The sequence below is a fragment of the Phodopus roborovskii genome, unplaced genomic scaffold, assembly GCF_943737965.1.
Source record: "Phodopus roborovskii unplaced genomic scaffold, PHOROB, whole genome shotgun sequence".
In the NCBI taxonomy this organism is placed as follows: domain Eukaryota; kingdom Metazoa; phylum Chordata; class Mammalia; order Rodentia; family Cricetidae; genus Phodopus; species Phodopus roborovskii.
This window is the reverse complement of record NW_026126469.1, coordinates 13998211-14020203: the sequence shown is the minus strand read 5'-3', so window position 1 is coordinate 14020203 and position 21993 is coordinate 13998211. Positions and strand designations below refer to the sequence as shown.

The 21993-nt window shown below is 42.0% G+C and overlaps 1 protein-coding gene across 2 annotated transcripts in view; it reads left to right on the top strand.

Annotated features, from left to right (window-relative positions):
• Fgf12 (fibroblast growth factor 12) overlaps positions 1 to 21993 on the top strand; it is a 354306-nt gene that overhangs the window by 83413 nt on the left and 248900 nt on the right. The window contains exon 1 of one of the 2 annotated variants that reach the window (XM_051191256.1): positions 15595 to 16034. The exons of the other annotated variant lie outside the window; for it this stretch is intronic. Coding sequence (XP_051047213.1) covers positions 15836 to 16034 — 199 coding nt within the window. The 5' untranslated portion in view covers positions 15595 to 15835. Of the gene's footprint in view, positions 1 to 15594; positions 16035 to 21993 lie in introns of those variants that run through there. 2 annotated transcript variants of the gene reach the window in all.

The window sequence follows — 21993 nt, the reverse complement described above, 5'->3', positions numbered from 1 at the left end:
TTGCTTAATTGACTATTTGAATCTAAAGAAGTCCAAGGGGTGAATTAATTAAGGGAATTTTTATGCAGTTATCAGATGCTCCAGCATTTAAGGCATGCATTAAAGATGGCTTCTGTCTTGGAGTGCCTGGTGAAGAAAACCCTGAGACAAGGTACTGCCTCGTTTCTCAGTACCCTTGTGTTCCTTGTGAGCAAGACCGGATGTTTTACAAACAGTACTGCCTGGTGCTGAGTGAAACATCTCATGAGCAGAGCAAAGAAGTTTGTAATTTGATGATGCTCTTTACTGTTACAAAGAGAATCCTGTCCCTTGTGTCTACTACTAATAAACCAGTAAAATACTTATTTTAAAAAGCCTGTGTGCCAATTGGAGACACAGCATTTTAAAGAAAGCATTTATTGCCATCTACAAAGATTTCTGAATTAATTTGGTCATATAAACTTGAAAAGGATCAGAGAGAGGAGAAGGTTCAAAGGAAAGACGACAAATCACATTGGAATGATCAGAGCTAGAATGCTCATGCCAACAGCTACTAAACTTGTGGCTTCCTGTTACTCCCACTGCCATTTAAGCCTCTGTTTTTTGCATCTACAAATTATAGTTTTAAATAATTTTTTAATTTAAATTAGAAACTAGCTTTTTTTACATGTTAATCCCAGTTCCCATGCCCTCCCTTCCTCCCCTGTTCTCCCCACCAACCCTCATCTGTCCCCTTTCCACTCCCCAGGGAGGGTGAGGCCTTCTATGGGGAGTCTTCAAAGTCTGTCATATCATTTGGAGCAGGCCCTCCGCCATGTATCTAGGCTGAGAGAGTATCCCTCTATGTGGAATGGGCTCCCAAAGTCCATTCCTATACTAGGGATAAATACTGATCCATTACCAGCGGCCCCACATACTGGGTAGTCCTCCTAAATTAGGTATTTTAAAGGGTCACAATGTATCTCACTGTGTGGTTGTGAGGACTGAGTGGAAAGTCCCTTTCATTCTAAACTGTGACATGTCATACATTCTCAATTTTGCTAGCCTTTTTCAGACAAAGCCAATGATGTGGCTGTTAACTGATAGATTAACCTTATATGTAAGAGATCACTAGTCTCAGAATGAGGGAGCTGGGCTGCATTTCTGCTTGCTATCAGGTCAGGAGCTGTGTGCCTGAAAGTATACCTACCCTGCCTGTCTCACTCATCAGTTTCATCCTCTTTGTAATAAAGGCATTGGATCATCTGATTCTTAGGGCTCTTTCCACTCTGGTTCTTATGTTTGGTCATTCTGTGTGAATCACTGTCATGAAAAAATTGACTGCATTTATTTCCTGAATGATCCTAAGTAGCAGAAAGTTTAGCAATCGCCCAGGCATTCTCAAGAAGCTAATAGCAGCAATACTTTGAAAGCCAACCCTCAGAGCTCAGTGACTTAGTCTTGAGCTGAACTGCTCCTCTAGGTTCATATTTATACATTAGCTCCCTAGGATTGAACACTTTGAAAGGAAAATCACAGGTTGGCATTTTTAAGGGTACTGGCAGTACAATTAAAAAAAAAATCTCACACACATTTTACTGACTTTAGGAGAATTGATTAGCAAAGCTGTACACACTTCAATTACAGTGATTATGTAACTGGGGGCTCTCTGACAAAGGAGAAAATCAGTATGACACACTGAGGCCTAATTGTACTTCAGAAGCAGGATGTCTTGTCCCCAATTTTGAGAGAAGGGGAATAAGATTATGCAGCATTACAGGCATCAGTTAAGATTACAACCACATGGGAATATTAATACTGAGGTTCATCTAAGATGATCAAGAGTGTGTTCTACCAATCTCTTTGTTGAGATTCTTTACATCAATTTTTCCTAGCTATATATTTTCATTTCCATATAGAGAAAAAAAATACTATGAGTTATAGCCACCAGAAGACTTGGGGGCCACAGATAAACTAGAAGGAAAGATGGAGGTCTCAGATTTGTCTGTTCCCATCATAGTCCTTGTCTTTAGTGGCAGTGTAATTTACATTAAATCACTTCCCTCACCCCTTTGTTTAGTCATTAATAATAATGTTCAGTTCATAAATAAAAACAACGTAATTTGCTATTTCAAAGGTGCTTGTGTAGATGTGAAGGGATCCACCCCAATTTGTTTTGCTTAAGGGAAGTAACTCTGGTATGGATTACAGAATGTTAGAGTGGACGAATTCAGCAATTGTCTGGATAGATTCACTTTAGGTTTGAGAAAATGAACTCCACAGAGATGGAACGGTTATCCAATCTTTAATTAGGCAGCATCTGAGTGAAAATTCTGCTAAAACTAGGAATAAATCCATTATTATCTGTCTGCTGACTTTCCCATGAAATGGTTTGCCTTTGTATTTCAATATAGGAATTGCTTATCAGTGGCTAAGATTACCTGATGTATATCTACTATATATGTATATCACTCATTAAAATAATCAACAATTAAAATTTCAAAGAAACAAACAAAAATCTTGCATTTCCCCCAACTCCACCCCATTATAGTGGTAATTGCGTTATGTGGAGTTCTAGCTCCAAAGAGAGCAGAATATCTCATTATTTCTTATTCACTCATTATCACCTCTGCCACTGTCTCAAGCAGGTTGACTTAGAGTATACATGCTTCTTGTCCTTTAGGATACCAAATTAACTATTGACATTGGCTTTAGGACATTTTTTATTTAGTTACTTCAACTATAAAGACCAGTAGTTATTTTTAGTAATCATTTTATAGGCAAGCAAGCTGATATGAGGAAGTCAAATGAACTTTCCATGTTTAAAAGGCTTTCCTACATACTAGAGGACACACAGCTACCCTCCAATTTTGAGGATAACCAGAAACAGAATGACCACCTTTCAAAATCCCTAATTCCACCAATGGGACATCCATTTTCTGTCTAATCTCATTTTATTTTTTCATTGTGTTTTATAACATTTAGTTAACAAACCATGTTCTGAGTTTTTTTCCTTCTGAATTATAGTTTTCTCAAATTGGTTTCAAGCGTTTCAGAGTTTTGATTCTCATCTATCTTTCTAAAATGTGAAATCAAAGATGCTACCACAAAAGCTGCAAGAGGAGTCAGGCAGAGTGGCAGACATTTCTAATAAAGCACCCAGGAGGCTAAAGCAAGAGGATCCTAAACTGGCAGGCGGCCTGCACCCCATGGTGAGGACCTTTTCCAAGAATGCTTTTAAGTGTTATGAGTTTGCATATAAGATTTAAGAACTTTCTATGGCAGTAAGGTCTCTAGGCATATGTTATTACTGTTAATAGGTCTTGTAAAAGTAAGACAACTTCATGATCAGTATTTCAAATATATAATCATTGCGGCTTCAGTTTTCTCATTGTTACATGTGGGTAACAGTGTGAACATCAGAAGGACAGGAAAGGCTGCTCTCAGGGAGAGAGCACATTGCCCGTGGCACAGAGCATCACAAAGACATCAGTTTCTACTCCAGTCTCTAGCTTTCCTTTCCTTTCCTTTCCTTTCCTTTCCTTTCCTTTCCTTTCCTTTCCTTTCCTTTCCTTTCCTTTCCTTTCCTTTCCTTTCCTTTCCTCTTAACACTTTTAACTCACTTTTGGAACACAAAGACAAAGACCTTTTTTTTTTTTTTTTTTTTTTTTTTTTTAAATAAGAAAACAAATTTTATTAGGGCAAACATCTATCAAAATAGTGGAATGGAAAAGTAAGTTTAAGAACGAAAATTAATCACACAAAATTTTATGATCCTTAAATAAGAATGTGTACTTGTGCTTACTCCTAAATGAAAGAAGGGATGAAATTCAAATGATAAGGTTAGGGCTAGAAGGGCGACTCAGCAGTTAAGAACCCTTGCTGCTCTTCCAGGGGGCCAGAGTTCGGTTCCCAACACCCATATCAGGCAGCTCACAATTGCCTGTAACTCTACTTCCTGTGGTTAGACATTTGACTAGCATTCTTGAATGGGTTGATCCTCAACTCCATATTTAAAAAAAAAATCATAGTGGAATTCAAATTTGCTATATTTAAAAGAACAGCAATTTTTATATTTTCAAATATGTTAGATTTGTAGGGTACCAAAGTGAATAGTGCTTTTACAGGGAAATGAACTAGATAGTATTACCAAAGCAATGTGTACATGAAATGCAATGCCATCAAAGTCTGCATGTAATTTTTGTAGACACAGAAGGAACAACCCTCAAAGTCATAGAAAACCACAAATTACCTCAAGTAACCAACATAATCTTAAGGTAGAACAAAGTTGGATGTGTCATTCTGGTCTTAAAGTGAATTTCAAAGCTATAGTAGTTAAAGCAGCCATGTTGATGGATTAAAGGAAACATAAAAACCAATGGATCAGAACAAAGTGAAAATTAATCCATGTGTACATATAGTCAGTCAACAAGGTTGCTATTTAAATCAATGGATGAAAAACATCATGGAATTCTCTGACCACACAGGACTTTTGTATGCTATTTTCTGGGGTATGTGGGAGCAGAAATGGGCACTATGCTAAAGCGGTAGTTCTCAATGCTGGCTGAGTAAATAAAATTTCTGCAAAAATGTGGTTGCTCTCACATGATCTTCTTTAAATGTTGCTTTTGTGGACTTTAGTTGCAATTTTAAGGGGTGGTAATTTTCAAATTTTTGCCCAGAAATGTTAATGCCTTCTTCACTACTGATAATTCTAATGCCCCGAATTTCTCAGAAACACAGAGTCAGGGAAGTCTCATCTTATTCCAAGGTGGCAACACAGCTCTGGCTAGCAGAGCCAGTTCTCTAATACCAAGATGGTGACATAGCTTTCAGTGTACCACCAAAACGGTTTCCTTCCTGCCTTCATTCCTTCCTTCCTTCCTTCCTTCCTTCCTTCCTTCCTTCCTTCCTTCCTTCCTCCCTCCCTCTCTTCCTCCCTCTCTTTGTCCCTCCCTCCTTTCTTCCCTCCCTCCATCCTTCTGTCCCATCCTGCCTCTGCTCCACCCTCCCTCTGTCCCATACTCCCTTCCTCCCTCCATCCCTCCCTCTGTGCCTCTCTCTTTCCTCTTTCCTGATAGTTGAGAAACATTTCCTTTCCAGTCAAGCCCATGACAGAATCTGCCCATTATTGAGTGGACCTCTGTATCCACAGTAAATGCATATATTTCTGCAGTAACTCGTGAGCTGATGTGAATGTGGAACTGAGAGTCCAGTCTTCTAAGCCCTAGCTAGCCAGGTGTCAAGAATTATATAATCGTGTCTGTTTCAGACAAAACTTCTGTCTTCTTGCAAAGGAAAATGACCAGCATTGGAAGCATCCTTCCTTCACTTGGTATGTTTTTGCATGCTCCAAGTTAAGAGAGATAAGATTTGCCTGGAATTAAATAAATACTCATGAAGATAACATAATAATGCTGAGATCAATTTTTTTTTCCTTTTTCCTCTTAAACTTTAACTGCAGAGGAATTTTTTTCCCAGTGAGAATCAACTTCCACCACACCAAGTGTGATGTGAAACCTAGCCTAAGTATCATTATTGACATGTTTCTTATTGGCAACATGAAAGGGCAAGAATGCTACTTTAAGACTTTCTGAAGGCTGAGCACAGAGTAATTTGCAAGCAACAACTATATAACCCGAAGCCATCAAATCTCAGGAGTCACTATGAGATTGTCTCCCTTCATAGTCTGCCTGATTCTGAATAGAAGAGGGCTTTTCCCTTAATTGACAATCTTGAACATTGGAGAATCGCTCAAAATCAACTTATAAGAGATCACCCCACCCCTTCTTTCTTGAGTTTTTAATATATCTTCATAACACAGCCCCCCCTATTACCTGACTTCTGAAACTAACTTCTTATTTATGTAGGTAACAACCATTTACTTCTCCAGAGTGCCAGGGTTTACCTAGGGTTTATTCATACAGCATTCCTAGGGAATAGGATGTAAGAGAAACAGCTAGATTTAGATAATTTTCCCCACTTTTATCAGCTATGAACTTCTGGCTTATGATAGCCACAACTTAAGTCCTGATATCAGAGGGTAAAGGTGATACCTCTATTAATAAAAGCTTTTTCAGGTGTTTCTTCAGGATTAAATTTGAATTGTCCCCATTCGTTTTGGACATTAATTATTTTTAAGTCACATTTAGGTCAATACACTTCTGAGTAGCTATAATACTAAAAATCCTTTATAAAGGGTTTATAGTGATGAAGTTGTTAATCCAATCTTGCCCCCAAATTCTACATCTAATCTTATCTAGAGAGCACATTTAAGATGATTTCCTTTATGGTTTTGTTTTTTCAATGGATTCAGTTTGTCCTGAAGATGACTTTTAACTCTCGCCTTTAGCAAATAACAAATGCTTCTGATTAATTCTCTTTTGAAAGGTAGTTATAACTAATTTCTTGTTTCCACCCTTTTGAAGGAGGAGATGAGACTTCCAAAAAAATAGAGAAAGGAATGCATTTCTTCAGTGCCATAGCAGTTATTATACTCAACCAAGCGCCAGGAAATTGGCTAGCTTACTTGTAATGAAGTCTCAAGTCCTCTCTGATTAGTCATAATACATATGCATCATACAAAATGCATCGATGGCCGGGCATTAGTGGCACACGCCTTTAATCCTAGCATTCCAGAGGCAGTGGCAGGTGGATCTCTGTGAGTTGGAGGCCAGCTTGATCTATAGAGCTAGTTCCAGGACAGGCTCCAAAGCAATACAGAGAAACCCCGTCTCAAAAACAAAAACGAAACAAAACAAAACAAATGCATTGATCGCCTCTGAGATCTCTAGCTGACTCAACAAATTTAAAAATTAATACCCTATTAAAAATGTTGCAAAGATATTGCTCATTCTTTAAATACTAATGACAGAAATGTTCTTACATCATTATCTTATACTCCCTCTTCTGAAACATCCAAGCTTGAGATGAATCTATCTTTCCATTCATCCTTCCTTCCCACCATCCTTTTTGGCTTGAGTTTTTTGGGTTTCCAAAAACATAAAGCTATCTAAAACAGTGTTCTTTCGATGTCATTCAAAATATTCTAGGTTAGCAAGGGAAGTGGGGCGAAGGGGACACACTTTTACACTAAAGAGACAGAAAGTGACTAGGGATTTCACTACATGCTTTCATTTCACTCTCCTACCATTATTGAACATTTTCTTCTATGTTTCTCTAGTATAATGAAGGAAGCTCTCAAAAAAAATTTTTTTAATTTATGTTGAATAATTGTGCTTACTTAACAAGGCTGGCTTAGTGCTGCTTAGAAGAGGGTATATTTAATCCATCCCTGCTCATACATTGACTCATTCCTTTATTCATACATCTTCTGATTTTAAAATTAATGCTCCAGTTTCAATATATTTCTTTAACTATTTGGGGTCTTACATAGTAATCATTTCACAGGTGAAGAAACTTAGGTTCAATTAACTAATAGCTTTTTTTTTTTTTTTTTAGGATAAACTATTTACTTTAATTTCATGATTATCTTACATTGTATTTTTTTTTTTTTTTGAGTTTTCAAATCCTAGAACCAAAACTGGCTTTATCAGTCACTTTGTCAAAATTGTCATTAGATTCCCTGACACATTTTTCTAAACTGTATATTTTTACAGACCAGTGCTGTGTGCCAAATAAAAGACAAAAGCATAATTTTGTTATGATTTTTGTAGTATATTTTGAGTGTTAGTCATGTGCTGTTTCAACCAGATACATTCCCTGGAAATTTGAAAACTAAAATTAGAAATGAGAGCAACTAGAAATGGCCTATGGAGAAAGCAGCTCAGAGAAGATGGTGGCAGTATAAATATTAGAATTATCAGATCATTTTAAGGTCACATTAGCCATGCTCTGAGACCTGAGACTTCAAATATTGGTTTATCAATTTTTTGACCTATTTGATCCGCTCTCTTTTCAATGTGTTCCAATTTTTCTATGAACATGGATGTAAGCAAGTGTATGCATGTTTGAGAAGGGGAAAGAGAAAGAAGAGAGAGAGGGGAGAGAGAGAGAGAGAGAGAGAGAGAGAGAGAGAGAGAGAGAGAGAGAGCTGAAAAGATGAGCCTAGATATGAAGGATTGTTAATTAGAGCAGAAATCTGAGTCCAGATATCTTTTCAGGATACCAGATTTTAAGATACACTCAATCAAGACAGATAATTTTTAAAGTACATTGATGAAACAAAAGAGTTCACTTGAGAATATAGAGACAGCCTTGAATTTCTTTCTTGTTACAAAAGGTGAACATGCCCCACTTCTCTTTGGAATGAGTTATACATCTATTTGACTTTAAAAGATATATGAGTGAATAGATGGATTTTATTTTATTAGCACTGGAGCGTAAACCTAAGGTCTCAAACATACTAAGCATGCACTCACTCTTACACTGAGCTACAATCAAAACAATTGGATGAATGAATTAATTTCTTTACCTGGCTGTTTGATTTGCTATTTACTAAATTGTATTTCATACACTGGAACCCTGTCTTTGTGGTTCTCGCCTTCTTACAGGGACTTCTGTAGGCAGCACCAACAGGGGTGTTGTGACACCTTCAGTCCATCTAGGAAGGAGGTAGTCGTATATGTGTCAAAGCAGTATGCAGTATTTAGGAACAGGAATGAAGGAAATGGAAGGTTCAGAGGCCACTCTCATAACCAAGACTGGTAAAAACTGAAACTTTCACTTTAGCTTTCCAACCCATAGGAGGTAAAACCAGAGCCCTAGGGAAGAGTGTAGGATGCAACTCTGTCCACCATACAGCGATCCCTTAAAAGTATTCTTCAGACTGTGGTAGAGGCCAGTGCATACAAAGAATGTTTGGAATTCCTATTGTTCCCCTCCCTGTGGTTACTATTAGGGCTGTGTAGACATAAAGGTTGGCAGGCCTGAGTGTAAGTCCTAGATTTTCATTGTGTGAGATTGGGAAGTCATTCTACTAAGTGTCCATATGAAATAGGTTACAAGTACCTCCTTAACTTCAGTTACATGTTCCTTGAGTCTTAGTGAGAAAAAACATGGAAGAACAGTGTTCAACAGTAAATAATGAGAGTAGATGGGAACTTGTTACAAGTTTCTTTAGTTTTAGTGAGAAAACACATGAAAGACCAGTGTTCAACAGTAAATAACAAGTGTAGCCTTGTGTTGTGGGCCATAACTTTAATTCCAGCACTTGAGAGGCAGAGTCAGGGAGACCTCTGAGTTCGAGGCTAGCCTGGTCTACAGAGTGAATTCTAGGACAACCAGGGCTACACAGAGAAACCCTATGTCAAAAAACAAAACAAAAGAAGAACAAACAATGAACTATAGGGGTAACAGAAATGGCAATTATTTTGCATGATTATACTTGTTAATGACATTCTCTTTTTATTGGCATATAGTGCTGGCACATTCCTCAGCCAAAGCCACATGGAGCCTCTGTGTATTTATTTGGGACTAAAAGGCTGTGGAACCTGGTGGGACAGAACCTCTGTTTACAATACAGTATCAAAATTGTGATGAAGGAGAACCTCTGACAACGAATGAGTTTGTATTCTACAAACTCTTCAAACTCCTAGCTGTGTGTCCTAAGTTAAGCAACTTGACCTTTCTGTGTCCAGTTTCTTCATTATGACAAGCCCACCTTGGAGGACTGCTATATAGACTTGGTATGTCATCAATTGTGATGTACTTAGAGGTGCCCAAGGAACTTAACACTGATATTTCTCATCAAAACGGACATGATTCAAAACTAGAGCATTTTTCCTTTTAAGCAGCAAAGACATTTTGTCATAAATAGAAATGCTATCCTTTTCCTGTCTTGAGAGATGTCTAAAACAGACATGCACATACACAGGGTAATTCCATTGTTGAGTTATTGACTAAAAATCCAAAAATGAACTTGCTACAGAAAGAAATGCACAAATTATTAGAAAGGATTTGTTTATATTGCTTCAGCCAGCCTACTTTAATTGACCATCTGACAGAGTGAAGGGGCTTCTAGTACAGGGATTGTACAGGACTAATGGTTGTAGACAAGATCTCCCACCCTGTAAACTTGCTGTGGTCAAGACCAGCTCACCTATATTTGTAAACTTTGAGTCAAAGGCCTAATCTGCCAGAAGGATGGTGGAGATATAGAGGTGGGCCTCCTTGTATTTCCAAAAGACAGGAACAATGACTGTATTCCTGATGAACATTATGTCTGTCATTGCAAGGTTAAATCACGCATTCCATGTAGATTTCCAGTCTCCATTAAACACCTTGTGTATGGGAGTGAGTGATGATGTGTGTGAATCACAAAGTACAGCTTCTCATTCTGAGAGGTCTGCATTTTATAGCAGGGATTGATTTAGATTGATGGCTAAAGGATAGTATTCTCTTTCTCATGCTGCACATCATTATTATTCTTTGGTATTCTGTGCCTTTGGCTAGAGCCTTTGAGTGTTAATCTCACCTACCTGCGCTGCAGCTGTGGTTCAGATAGATTGACTAACTGATTCACTAGCTTACTTAAAATGGGTGATATACCAGCACTTGAGAGGCGGAGGAACACATATCTTTGAGTTTGAGGCCTGCCTGGTCTACAGAATGATTTCCAAGAGAGCCAGAGCTACCCAGAGAAACGTGACTTGAAAAACAAAGAAGGAAGGAAAAAAGGAAGAAAGGAAGGGAGGAAGGAAGGGAGGGAGGAAGGAAGGAAGGAAGGAGTGGCATGGACGTTAAACTTGTTAGTGGCAAGGTAATTGTAAAAGTATATAGAATTTCCCTAGTTACTGATACCTTGTTTTGAGCAGTTTTCTGGCCAGCCTGGTCCCAGAGCCGCGTGAGCTCCAAATAACACACAGAGACACTGTATTAGATATAAAGCTGTTGGCCTGTTACTAGCATTTCTTATTGGCTAGCTCTGTCTTAAATATTAACCCATTTCTATCAATCTAAGTGCTTCCATGTGGTCTTATCTTACCAGAAAGAGGGTCCAGACATCTTCTCTCAAGTCTCTACATCTTGACTTTCCTCTACTACATCTCCCAGAATTCTCCTTGTCTCCTAGTCCTGCCTATCTCACTTTCCTATTGGCCAACAGGGCTTTATCCATTAACCAATAAGAGAAACATATTTACAGAATGACATCTCCCATCAACACCTATCCTAAATACCAGGTGTACTTAATACAGTGTTTAATGTAGATGTGTGAGGTAATCCTAGTTCGATTTGGGAGTTGGAAGATTTGGCCTTTGAGCAAGCCAAAGACAATTAAATCTCTCTCTCTCTCTTTTAAATTTTAAAATATGGAGATGACTAATGCTGTCTATATTTTGTTTGACTGGAGGTAAGAGATAAAAATATAACTATGTAAGAATTCTTCTGATGTGTATTTGGCAACTTTCTCCAAACTAAAACTTTTCCTATTCATGATGTCTTCAAAACTGTAAAGGGGCATTCTTCATTTGTCCTGAGAAAGATGGGGGGGGGGGAATTGAGATTTGTATAGTTCTGAGATATCACATCCATCAGCAGTTTGGTTTATCTCCCCATCCACAAATGCAGAGTTATTAGACACATCCTGGGAAGCACTGGAAAAGGATTATGATTGAGGGAACCAGATAGGAAAGCTTTGAATTGATTCATAAAAGCCTAATTTACATGTTTCTTCTGTGTTCTACCTCCATGAACTCAGGACCTAGGTTTTTCAGATTTCCATGTGTCAATTTTTTTCCTCCTGGGGAGTGAAGCAGATGGTAGTGCTAAGGAAACATTTGAAGACCAAATAGCTAAAAGAATGCATGGGCAGTAGCAGAAGTGCAGAAATCTTTGTCATTGTGTCAAAACTCAAACATCCCATTCTTTTAATGGCGATCTTAGACAGGACTCATGTGTATCTCAGAGATAGGACATTGAAAAGGTTTTTAGTCTTTACATACCAAAACTGACGACGACACGTCAAGATGGGAGGACTTCAAAAAGCAAAGGCCGGCTTTTCATTCCCTCTTCCACAACTTACCTTTGTTTCTAGGTGTATTTCCTCTCCATCAAACACCCTGATTGTCCACAGCTTACAAAAATGTGCCATTCTTCAGTGGTGCCATTGGAGATAAAGAGGGGCAGAGGGCTGCGGTTTGGGAGGAATGTAACTAATCTTGAGAATCTTGCTGTATTCTTCTAATATTATCTCCATGTATTGCATGTATACAGTAAACAGTTATATTTTGAGACCCGAAGAAGCTTTTAAGAATTCTGATATATATGCTTCAGTTATAGAGATTTCTGCTTCATATTCTCAGAGCCTCCCCTCAGGAATGTGTATCTTTAGAGTAGACATCTCAGGTGAATCACAATCAAGGGCTTTCAAAACACTACCATCAACTCTGTCATTCATTTGGTGTTTTCCTGTTGTCAAAATGCTTACATATGCACATTCTGTTCCATGAGGTAGATGGGGACGATCATCTTCATTGTGAGAACGAGAGGAACCAAGTTGAGTTGATTTCCTTAGTTCCTCATTATACATAGCTGCCTCTTGTTCACACTTGAGATTCCCCTTAGCTGACCTTTTAGAGTTTGGGTGTTGATTTGCAAAAGACAGGGTCTTCCCCAAAGCCAGCCAGTACTATCTGTGCCTGCCCTCCTGAAAAATGAGACAAGTCTTCCTGGAGCCAAGGAAAGAAAACTTTATTTGTGGAAATTGAACATTTCCCTAATTGACTGTGTTGCCAACTGATTTCAAGCAATCCCTTCTGTCTTGTCAGATGTACTTTGGAGTGGGTATCCCTTTCACCTGTCTTGATCTGTGTTGTTCAAATTCCAGGAATGAATCTATCATTACCTTTCAACCAAATGGAGCTGCTGCCAGGGCTGTGTGCTCTCCCTATTAACCCTTGGGGCCCCTCCTCCCATACCTTGCCTACTGCAAACTCCTCTCAACTATCTGTCACAGCAGCCCCTGTCTGCCAGTCTCTGCTTTGCCCAGCCAGCAGTCAGGAAGGTCTGATTGCTGCATAGTGTTGGGTTGTCACACTCCCTCTCATGGCCCAAGTGAGTCTCAGGTAGTCCAGCAGATTTGAATTCACATTTAGACAATCTCTGGGTTCCTCTGAGTCTGGGCCCATTTTTAGCAGTGTACAGGGCTGATGTCTTCCCGCAATCTCTTAGAAAATTTCTGTCTCTGCTTGCAAATCATCCACTGAATGAAGAGAGTGTTGTTATTTGAAGACTACTTGGAGAGACAATGCAAACATGACTAAGGGGCACTTCCAGACAGACCATAACCTGAACCAAGGCTGAATACAGTTTTCCAGGGTCTCTAATGCTGTATTTCCTTGGGTGACTCCCATCTATCAGAGCAGGGCAAGCATTTCTGGAGAGTGCACTCCAGTGCCGTCGTTCACTGTCCTTGTTCACATCAATCTATCATCCCACTTCTATTCACCCTCAAGGCAGGTTGCCTACTGAGACCTTTCTAGGCATTGAATCTGCTTTGTAGCTTTCCGGACAGAAACAAGAACAGAAACACGAAATCTAGGTTCCAAAAAGATGGAAGCACAGTTTGCGGTTCCAAATTGTGGCAGGGTTTGAAGGGGAGGGGCAATATGGGTAACCAGGAGGTCATCGCTGTTTTCTCCAGTGTCCACTTCCTGAAGGAAGAATGCTAACAAGCTTCTGGAGTAGGGAGGTTGCATCTCCCTACTCCCTGTGACATCCCCTTCTTTGGTCACCTAGGGTCCTTCAACAAGCCAGTGGATGTATGTTTCTCTTGCTGGAGGGACTGGTCACAGCAGACCCAGGCTGCAGTTCCCTCACTCTGCCTCTGAGAATTTCTCATCCAAACCTCAATCACGTAGGATTGCGTAGAGAGGAGAAAGGGGGAGAGACAGAAGACAGTGAGGGGGGAGAAGGTTGTGTATGTGTGTTGGGGGGCTAGTCTGGGAGCAGAGGGCACGAGGAAAGGGAGCAGCAAGATCCAAGCGCCGCGCTTTCAAGCGCCCCGCCAGCCCAGCCCCCAACTCGGTCCCACCAGGACGCTTTCCTGCTCTTCAAGAGCCAGAGCAACTCGAGCTCCTAGTCCCACCCGCCGTCTTGGCGGCTGTCGCCTCTACCGGGAGTTTCCTGCGGAGCTAGCGCTCAAGCGGAGATAGCCCTCGGCGGCGCCCTGGAACCTCTGCTCATGAATGGGACTCCGCCCTGAGCGCCCCCTCCTGGTCCAGGGGAGGCGGCGGGGGGCGCCCCGCGATCCCGCGGCTCCCAGCCGCCACCGGCGCCAGCAAGTTGGGCGAGTTGGTGGCCGCCTGCACCTGCGTGCTGTCCCCGGCCCCTGAGTCCTCTCCCGGCCGGGGGAGCCCGGGTGGCGCGCGCGGCCGCCTCCCGCCGTCTCCCAGGGAGGCCTAGGGACCCTGCCCGCGCCGGGGCGCTAGACCATGGTGGGCAGCTGCGACCCGGAGCCGCAGCCGCCGCGAGCCGACGTCGCCCTCAACCAGCCCCCGCCCCACCCGAGCGGACGCGCGGGGGCTCGCAGCGCGCGGTCACTTCCTTCCACGGCCGGGATGGGCAGCGCGGGACCGAGCGAGCGGCCCAGCGTCGGCCGGGTAACCCCTATCTGACTGAGCTGTGGCCGGGAGCTGCCGACCGCTGGGGCGTGCGAGCCTGGGGTCCCGCGGCGCGGCGATGACCTGATCCCGAGCCCGCCAGGGCGCCCGTCCCTTGCAGCCCGGCTCGCTCGCAGCCTGTGCAGAGACCGGCTCGGTGCGGCGGCCCCGGGCGCACGGTGGCGGGGAGCTCCGGTGCAAGGCGTGTGGGCGCCGAGCTGAGGAGGACACCTTTGGCAGCTCTGCCTTTGGAGGGGCTTCTCTAAACTACTGAGTCATTCCAGATTTAGGATTCCCTAAATAATCACCAAGTGTGCCCGTCTCGTGCCGGAACGCAGGCAGAGAGAGAGAGAGAGCGAGAGCGCCCGCTCTCGGGACCCCGCGGATCCCCAGGGCGCTTGGCCCTCGAGGATCTCCCTCCCTCCCGCTAGTCCTCCCCCTCCCTCGTCTCCCGCTTTCTTTGCAGTGCTGCTGGAGGAGAGGTGCACTCGCCGCAGCTGGAAACAGCTGCCCCGGCCCCGCGCCCCTACCCGAGTCTAGCTAGCTAACCGCTCCCACTTCTCGCCTCTTGGAATTCCAGAAGTGGGGGTCCGGCCCCTGGAGAACCGCAGCCGGTGCGATGCATTCCGTAGACCTCACCCAGCTGGGACGGACCTCCTAATCTCCAGAACCGCGGGCCACAGGGAGTTGAATTGATGCCTTCCTCTCTTCTTTGTCGCGGTTGGTGACTCGTTTTCTAAAGGAAGGTTTTATTCACTTTTTAGTATTTTTTTTTCTTTCTTTCTTTTCTTTTTAAGCCGGGGGCACGCTTCTCGCCTCGGTCCAGACTCTGCCTTGTAAACGGGTTTTCTATGTATGTATGTGTAGGCATACTTTGGACACCTTACAACGCTTGCGCCTCTCCAACCGGGGCACGGCTTGTTATTTTGGACATCTTTCCCCTCCTTTCCACTTGGTACCCTGAACGCAGTGTGACCAAACTCCTCACTGCCTTTTGGACGTGGATCGCCTTGGGGGTGCAAGTTTGGGGTACAAACGTCTACTTCGCAAGACCTGGAACCGCCCCGCCCCCCCCCCCCCGCCAGTGGTTGGGGAAGTTTACATCTGGATTTTCACACATTTTGTTGCCACTGCCCAGACTCTGACTAACCTTGTGGGCTCCAGGTTTTCAATACTGCAACCTCCTCAAATATAAGCACTGCCTCCCCGCGCCTGCACTCTCCCTCCAGGCTCCCCGAGGTCCATCCCTCATCCCGGCGGAGCACGAACTCCAGGGCTCAGCGGAGCCAGGGGCCTCGGGCCCTCGCTGAGCAGCAATGGCTGCAGCTATAGCAAGCTCCTTGATACGGCAGAAGCGGCAGGCGAGGGAGTCCAACAGCGACCGGGTGTCGGCCTCCAAACGCCGCTCCAGCCCCAGCAAAGACGGGCGCTCCCTGTGCGAGAGGCACGTCCTCGGGGTATTCAGCAAAGTGCGCTTCTGCAGCGGCCGCAAGAGGCCGGTGAGGCGGAGACCAGGTCAGTAGGGGCTGGAACAGTGGGCTCCCCAGAGGCTGACAACCCCCTATCCCCTTTCTTGAAGGCTTCTGGGAATTGCTCATGGAAAGGAATCAGAATTCCTTTCTTCCATGCTGGCCCACCCTCTTACAACAACCCTGTGTCAATTAATAGCTTGTCCCATATTCCGCAAAACACTTTCTGCTTTTGTCAATCCACAGTTTGACTAGTACGAGGGCCACTTGTATAGATGCACCTAGGTTCCGAAACCTTGTAGCATCCTGGAGGGCATTGACTGGTTTGTTCATTAATTCATTCATTTGTTTATTTGTCGCCTATTGTTCTACCCATCCATCCATCTACCTATAGAGAATCATGTGGAGAACTCAAAGATGAATAAAGTTCTTTCTATTCCTCATAACTATGCACAGCAGAGGATTATAAATTATAATGGATATCCGATGAACTTAATGTTATTTTGATTTTCTCTGCCTTCAACAGCACATGGTATTTTGCCGTTTAAATAAACATCCCAGTTTTCCGACTTTACATTTTCTCACGTGCTCACGTGGTTCTTTCTAATAGGGCCCCTTTCCAACCAGTTGATAGTGACCACTGGCGCTTCTTATACACTTTCTGTCCAGCTACCATTCTCCGCACATTTAACACTTTTGAGAAATAAAGCCAAAAACGTAATATTTGCAGTTTGGTCTCAGGGAGTGTAAAGAAAAGTTGACTCTCAAACATTTCTATGGTGTGACCTTTCTTAAGCTTACCCTGCTTCATCAGCCTTGGGTCCAAATGGTTCCTCACATACCTCTATTTACAGAGGGAAAACTAAATACCTTAAGTGTCAAGGAGACCAGTCCCACCATAAGTCTGGACAGTGTTACACCTTGAGAGACCAAAAGCAAAGTACCACAGTGGGTGCTTTCCTCAAGCCTTTGGGTGTGGCTGCAGATTCAGTTGACATCTACACCACCGTCAATGCTGGTAACTGAAGGAAGGATGGGCTGAACAGGGGTCTTGCCTGGTGATGAGTGGACTACTTTATCCAGTTAGCAACTCCCAAACTCTATTGAGTTGTACACGTGAAGTATATAGGTTAAATTCAAAGTGGGACTCTGAGTAAGTCAAGATTTTGAGAATAAGCTTTGGGAAGCAAGGTACTTCAGCTTTCATTGACTTTTTGTGATATTTGTCACTTCATAGGTGCCTCATTTTCATACTCTCTGATGGCCATAGTAAGGCAAAAGATTTCAAGAGTAAACAAAATTGATGACAGTTCCATTTCAGCCACTGCTGAAGTCTTTCCTTCTTACATCCAGTTAATATGACCTGTAGGTTTGGTACAGTGAAGACTGAAGAGAAAAGCAGAATTATCTCTGCATATTGAATACTTCATTTAAAAGAGCAGTATAAATCATTTTTGTGTACCTGGTTTCTTTGGGACCTTCCTCTCGGGGCTTATGTGATCTACAAGGAACTTCAAGGCTCTGAACCCAATGTGATTCACATACTCAGTCTCTGGAATGGATGCTGCACTGTAGTTGGGATACTTATGTGATATTTATGAGGTGATTCTACACAGCCTTCTCAGATAACAAAATTATAAAAGTAGTAAGTTAGTCATAACTGAATGGATGGGATAAACTCACTTATGTTTGTGGAAATTGATTTGTAGATGAGCAGTAGTTTACATGGCTTTGGTCCTTTGCTTGGGAAGGAAGGATTGTGTATTGTTTCTTGAGGCCATTTCCTTAATGTTGTATTATAAATTAGGTGATTCTCTGGGCTTGCAGTTTCCCTTGGTGCTTATTTAGTCTGCTTCTCTTGTTCACACACTCGGTTCTCATCCTGAGGATCCTGACTGGTGACTTCCTTTAGCTCGTGTCATATGATAACCTAGTAGAACCTAGCATTCCTAGTATAGGAGCACTAGGAGTGAATTTGGACACCAAAGACTTTGGATTGTTGCAAAGCCTACTTAGCTCTGAAGAATGGGGGTGTGGGGTGTGGAAGAGCTTTTGGGGAAGGTGATGATTGTTACTAGCAAAGTCAAATAGTTAATCTGTTGATTTCATATCAGCAACTGTGATTCACATAGCATGAGATGAGACTATTTATAGAGAGGTAGCACCTTCCACATTTCAATTCCACAGAGAATTCTATAATGGATTTTGGGGGAGTTGCTCAACACCCAAAAAGGGGATCTGTTTTCCATTTTATAAGTACTTTGATCTCAAAGTAACCTAATATTTGAGTTCTTTTTCAAAACCATTCATGCTCCAATCCCTGGCCTTCTGAACTGCAAACTGAGTCATAAATGGGGAAGTTGTGAAGGAAAAAAAAAAAACCTGCCTTAGTAAGGAATTTCCACTGTGAGCTTCTACCACTGAGACATACACTCCAGTGGTTAGGCTTTCTAGGAGAGTGCAGCTGAGGCACTGAGCCTAAACTGAGTATTTAATGGGAAAGGACATGGCTATGGTGATGTCAGGGCAGACGCAGTGAGCATTTCTCATTTTCTCTTCTAAGCTCACCAAATGCTAGTCCAAAATAGTGCTGAAACCTCACAAACACATTGAGAGTCTAGAAATCACCATGGTAAAAAGCTCTGTGTTTAAAAGCTTAGAAATACAAAATGGAGACATGGGACCTGGGTCATAGCATGCTTTAAGTGTACCATCTCTGGAGCACAGTGTGCTGGTGGTGTATTCTGGGATGCTGGGGTTGCGCAGCAGCAAAACTCTGACTTGAAGAGATAACAAATCCAAAGGCCACAGCCTTTTTTTTTTTTTTTTTTTTTTTTTTTTTTTAAACTTGCAGTATGGAAAAATTGGGATTAGAAGTAAATTCACTCCATTTTTTTTTTGTTTTGTTTTTGTTTGCTCTATTTACAGTATAATAGAAAAAAAGCAGCAGGAGAGGTAGGTGTGTGCTGTCAACTGTTGGAAATAATATTGAATTTTTTTTTAACTCTTAGGTATTGGTAGTAATAGTAGCACTGTCCATATTGTTGTACAATTAGAATGCATAGTGTAGGGGCGGTCACTCTGAGTAAGGGCTAACAAGGGCAATTATAGTTCTGAAGCCATCATCACCTATAACCAGCATGCATCACTGAAGTAGAAGTGGTTGTGAAACCCTGTAACTAGCTCAGGTCTTGTTAACAACTTAGTCCCTGTGTGGGCTGTAGTTCTTTGAAAATGAACTGTTGGAGACCCTGAACTGCCATGCTGTCTGAGGCTATTGAACCATGGGGGAAAAAAAAAAAAACCTTTGGAACATTTCTGTTTCTCACTTTCTCTTAGAGCTGTGTGGTGGCCATTATCTGAGACGTTCCTTTTGTGTGAGGTACCTGTATGAGTTGCTTAAATGTGGGCACTGCTTAATTTACTGCACTTCCGCTTTTAGTCCACCCATAGACATGGGTTACTATGTCCAACACTTGTTTTACTTTCAAAAGGAGCAGTGAGTCTCAAACATTTCACATGTGACACAATAGTCACTGGTGGAGGTGCCCATCAAGAAAAGAAAGGTACTGTCTGTCAGAGTGGACAAGGATAACTTGGGAGTTATCCAGGGTCACGCTCACTGTGCAGATGAGACCCTCTCTGGAAAGTTTGAAGTAACCAGATAAGTCTAAAGTTTGTGTAACGTAGGTCAGAACTGTGCATTTTGCTGTTGTTATTGCTTCTCTTTGTCATTTAGTCCCTTCCCTTAAGCTATTAAACAAAATTACTAACGAGGCAAAGTCCCTCCCCTAAAACATATGAAACACTTTACTAATTAAAACACTCTGCTTTCTATACTATTTCCCTTTTAAAGATGATAATGGATAAAGACAGTTATAATAAACTAAATCAGAGAAGTGATTGTAACTTTGCCACATTTTGTTGATTTTCTTTCCTATTTTTCTGAGCCTTTCTTTCTCTCATAAAATTATAGTTGTTTATAATACTTCAGTGTTCTTCCAGCTTCCTTTGGCAGATGTTTAAAATAGCATGTAGCAGCATACTCATTCAACATGTTACTATCAAACTTGCCAAAAGGTCTAAAAATATCCTTTCATGCGAAGGAAGAAAGCCTCACAAAAAATAAAGTCTTTCAGAGTATGTACCCAAGAGGCGAAAGGATGCTTGCTCCTTGGGTCTATAGAATGGAAAGTAGATTTCTTTTTGTTAACAAATTAAAGTACTTATGGCCTGACACATGATATTTTGTACTGATAGCAAATACCTTTATTTCATTCTTTCTTGTAAATGACTTATGTCTGAAATGCAGAATAAGTCTAATCAGATGATATTTGGTTTGATGTTTGTAAAAACATACCACCCAGCCACTAAACCAAGTAAGCCAAGTTTTCATCTGAGCAAACATCTTCCAGTTTAAAGTGACATTTACTGGTTTTTTTTTTTTTAAATCCCATTTCTCTGCAGCAGAGCATTCTCACCAGCAATTGATAGCCCCACCATAAGGCCATGTAAAATAGTAGCTGATGTGATCTCTTTATTTCTTCCCATCCCACAGAGATCTCATCAAGCCCTCACACAGGATCAAGTCTTTAGAGTACTAATGAAGTTGATATTCTTGAACAGAATTAGAAAAACAATTTGCAGGAAACGAGGCAGTTTCTGTAGTTGAGAAAGCACTAGGAATATTTTTAGACCTTTAGAAACAAGGGCTTTTGTCTCATAAATCTGAATTTTTAGAAATCCTCCCAGGCTTGGTAGCCCACTGCTATATTGTATATTGTTCTGTTCCTAGTGAACAGGTCCTTGTGGGTTGGGATTTCTGTGAGGGTCTGATTCATGATCGATTGCTCTTGTCTGTTCCTCCAGCCCTTCACCTTAAGGGGTGCATGTTATTGGTGTGTCCCTGTGGGATTATCATAGACTGAATGAGGCCTGTAAGCAAAACCTTCTTAGATAGGTGACCATCCTTTATAACACCTTTGGCCTTTAGCTAATGGCTTGCCTGTGGATCTATGGAACTTTTTTCTCCAGAGAAAGAAGTACTAGAGAGACCTGTTTTAGCTATTGCAATCAGAAAGAGACTGAGTCTTACTGAGCTCTATTGTTTTTATCTGCACCAAGCTAAGAGGATTTAGTTCTGAATAACTTATTGTTTTGAAGTTGGCAAACTATTGTGGGGAGGAGTCACAGCCAGAGATCAAGAAGAGCAGAGGATGAGGGCCAGTGTCTTTGCTCTGTGCCCTGTGTGTGGTTCAAAGACCCCAAGGACTGAGAGAGAAGTGGAAAAGCTGACAGGGATCTTCTGTGCAAGCATCCCAAGACTGGCTTGCTCTGGGCCAGGTTCCTGGCTGGGATTCCCTTTGTATGTTAGGAGCCTCAGGGACACCAACTGGGGCCATTGGGAACATCAGAGGATCTGCTGGGAGATTCAGCCCCAGTGGGCAGGCTTTCTTGAGTGTAAACATAAACACTTGCTTCAGAAGTTTCTCAGGTGTTTTTCAAAGTCATGTGGCTAATAGTGAGTTCAGCAGAGCATTGCAGGATTATTCACTTATTATTTTTTTTTTTTTTAATCTTCTTTCTTCATTTGAGGGTTACCATTTACCTGAGAGCAGAACCATTAAACAAGTGAACTGTAGAGTGCAGGGCCAAGATGAATTAAGTATGCTTATTAATTCCTTTGAGCCTCAGTTTGCCGACTGTGAAATGGAGATAGTTTCCCTTGTGTTTCCTTAGGTTATACCTCTCTCCTGAAGAATTGTCTAAGTTGAGTTCTAAAAGAAGAGACAAGCAGAAGTCTGAGAACACACAAGGCAGAGGAGGGCAACCTTCCTCAGTTCCTTGGGAGACCCTGAAGACTAGCATAGTGAGAACAGCAGGAGAGGGCGACACAGGAAGCATGGCAAGACCTGGCTTTGAAAACCCAGGAAAGACTTCATATTATTTTTGTTTTTTTATATCTATTTATTATTTTTTCTTATTTTACATATTGATCCCAGTTC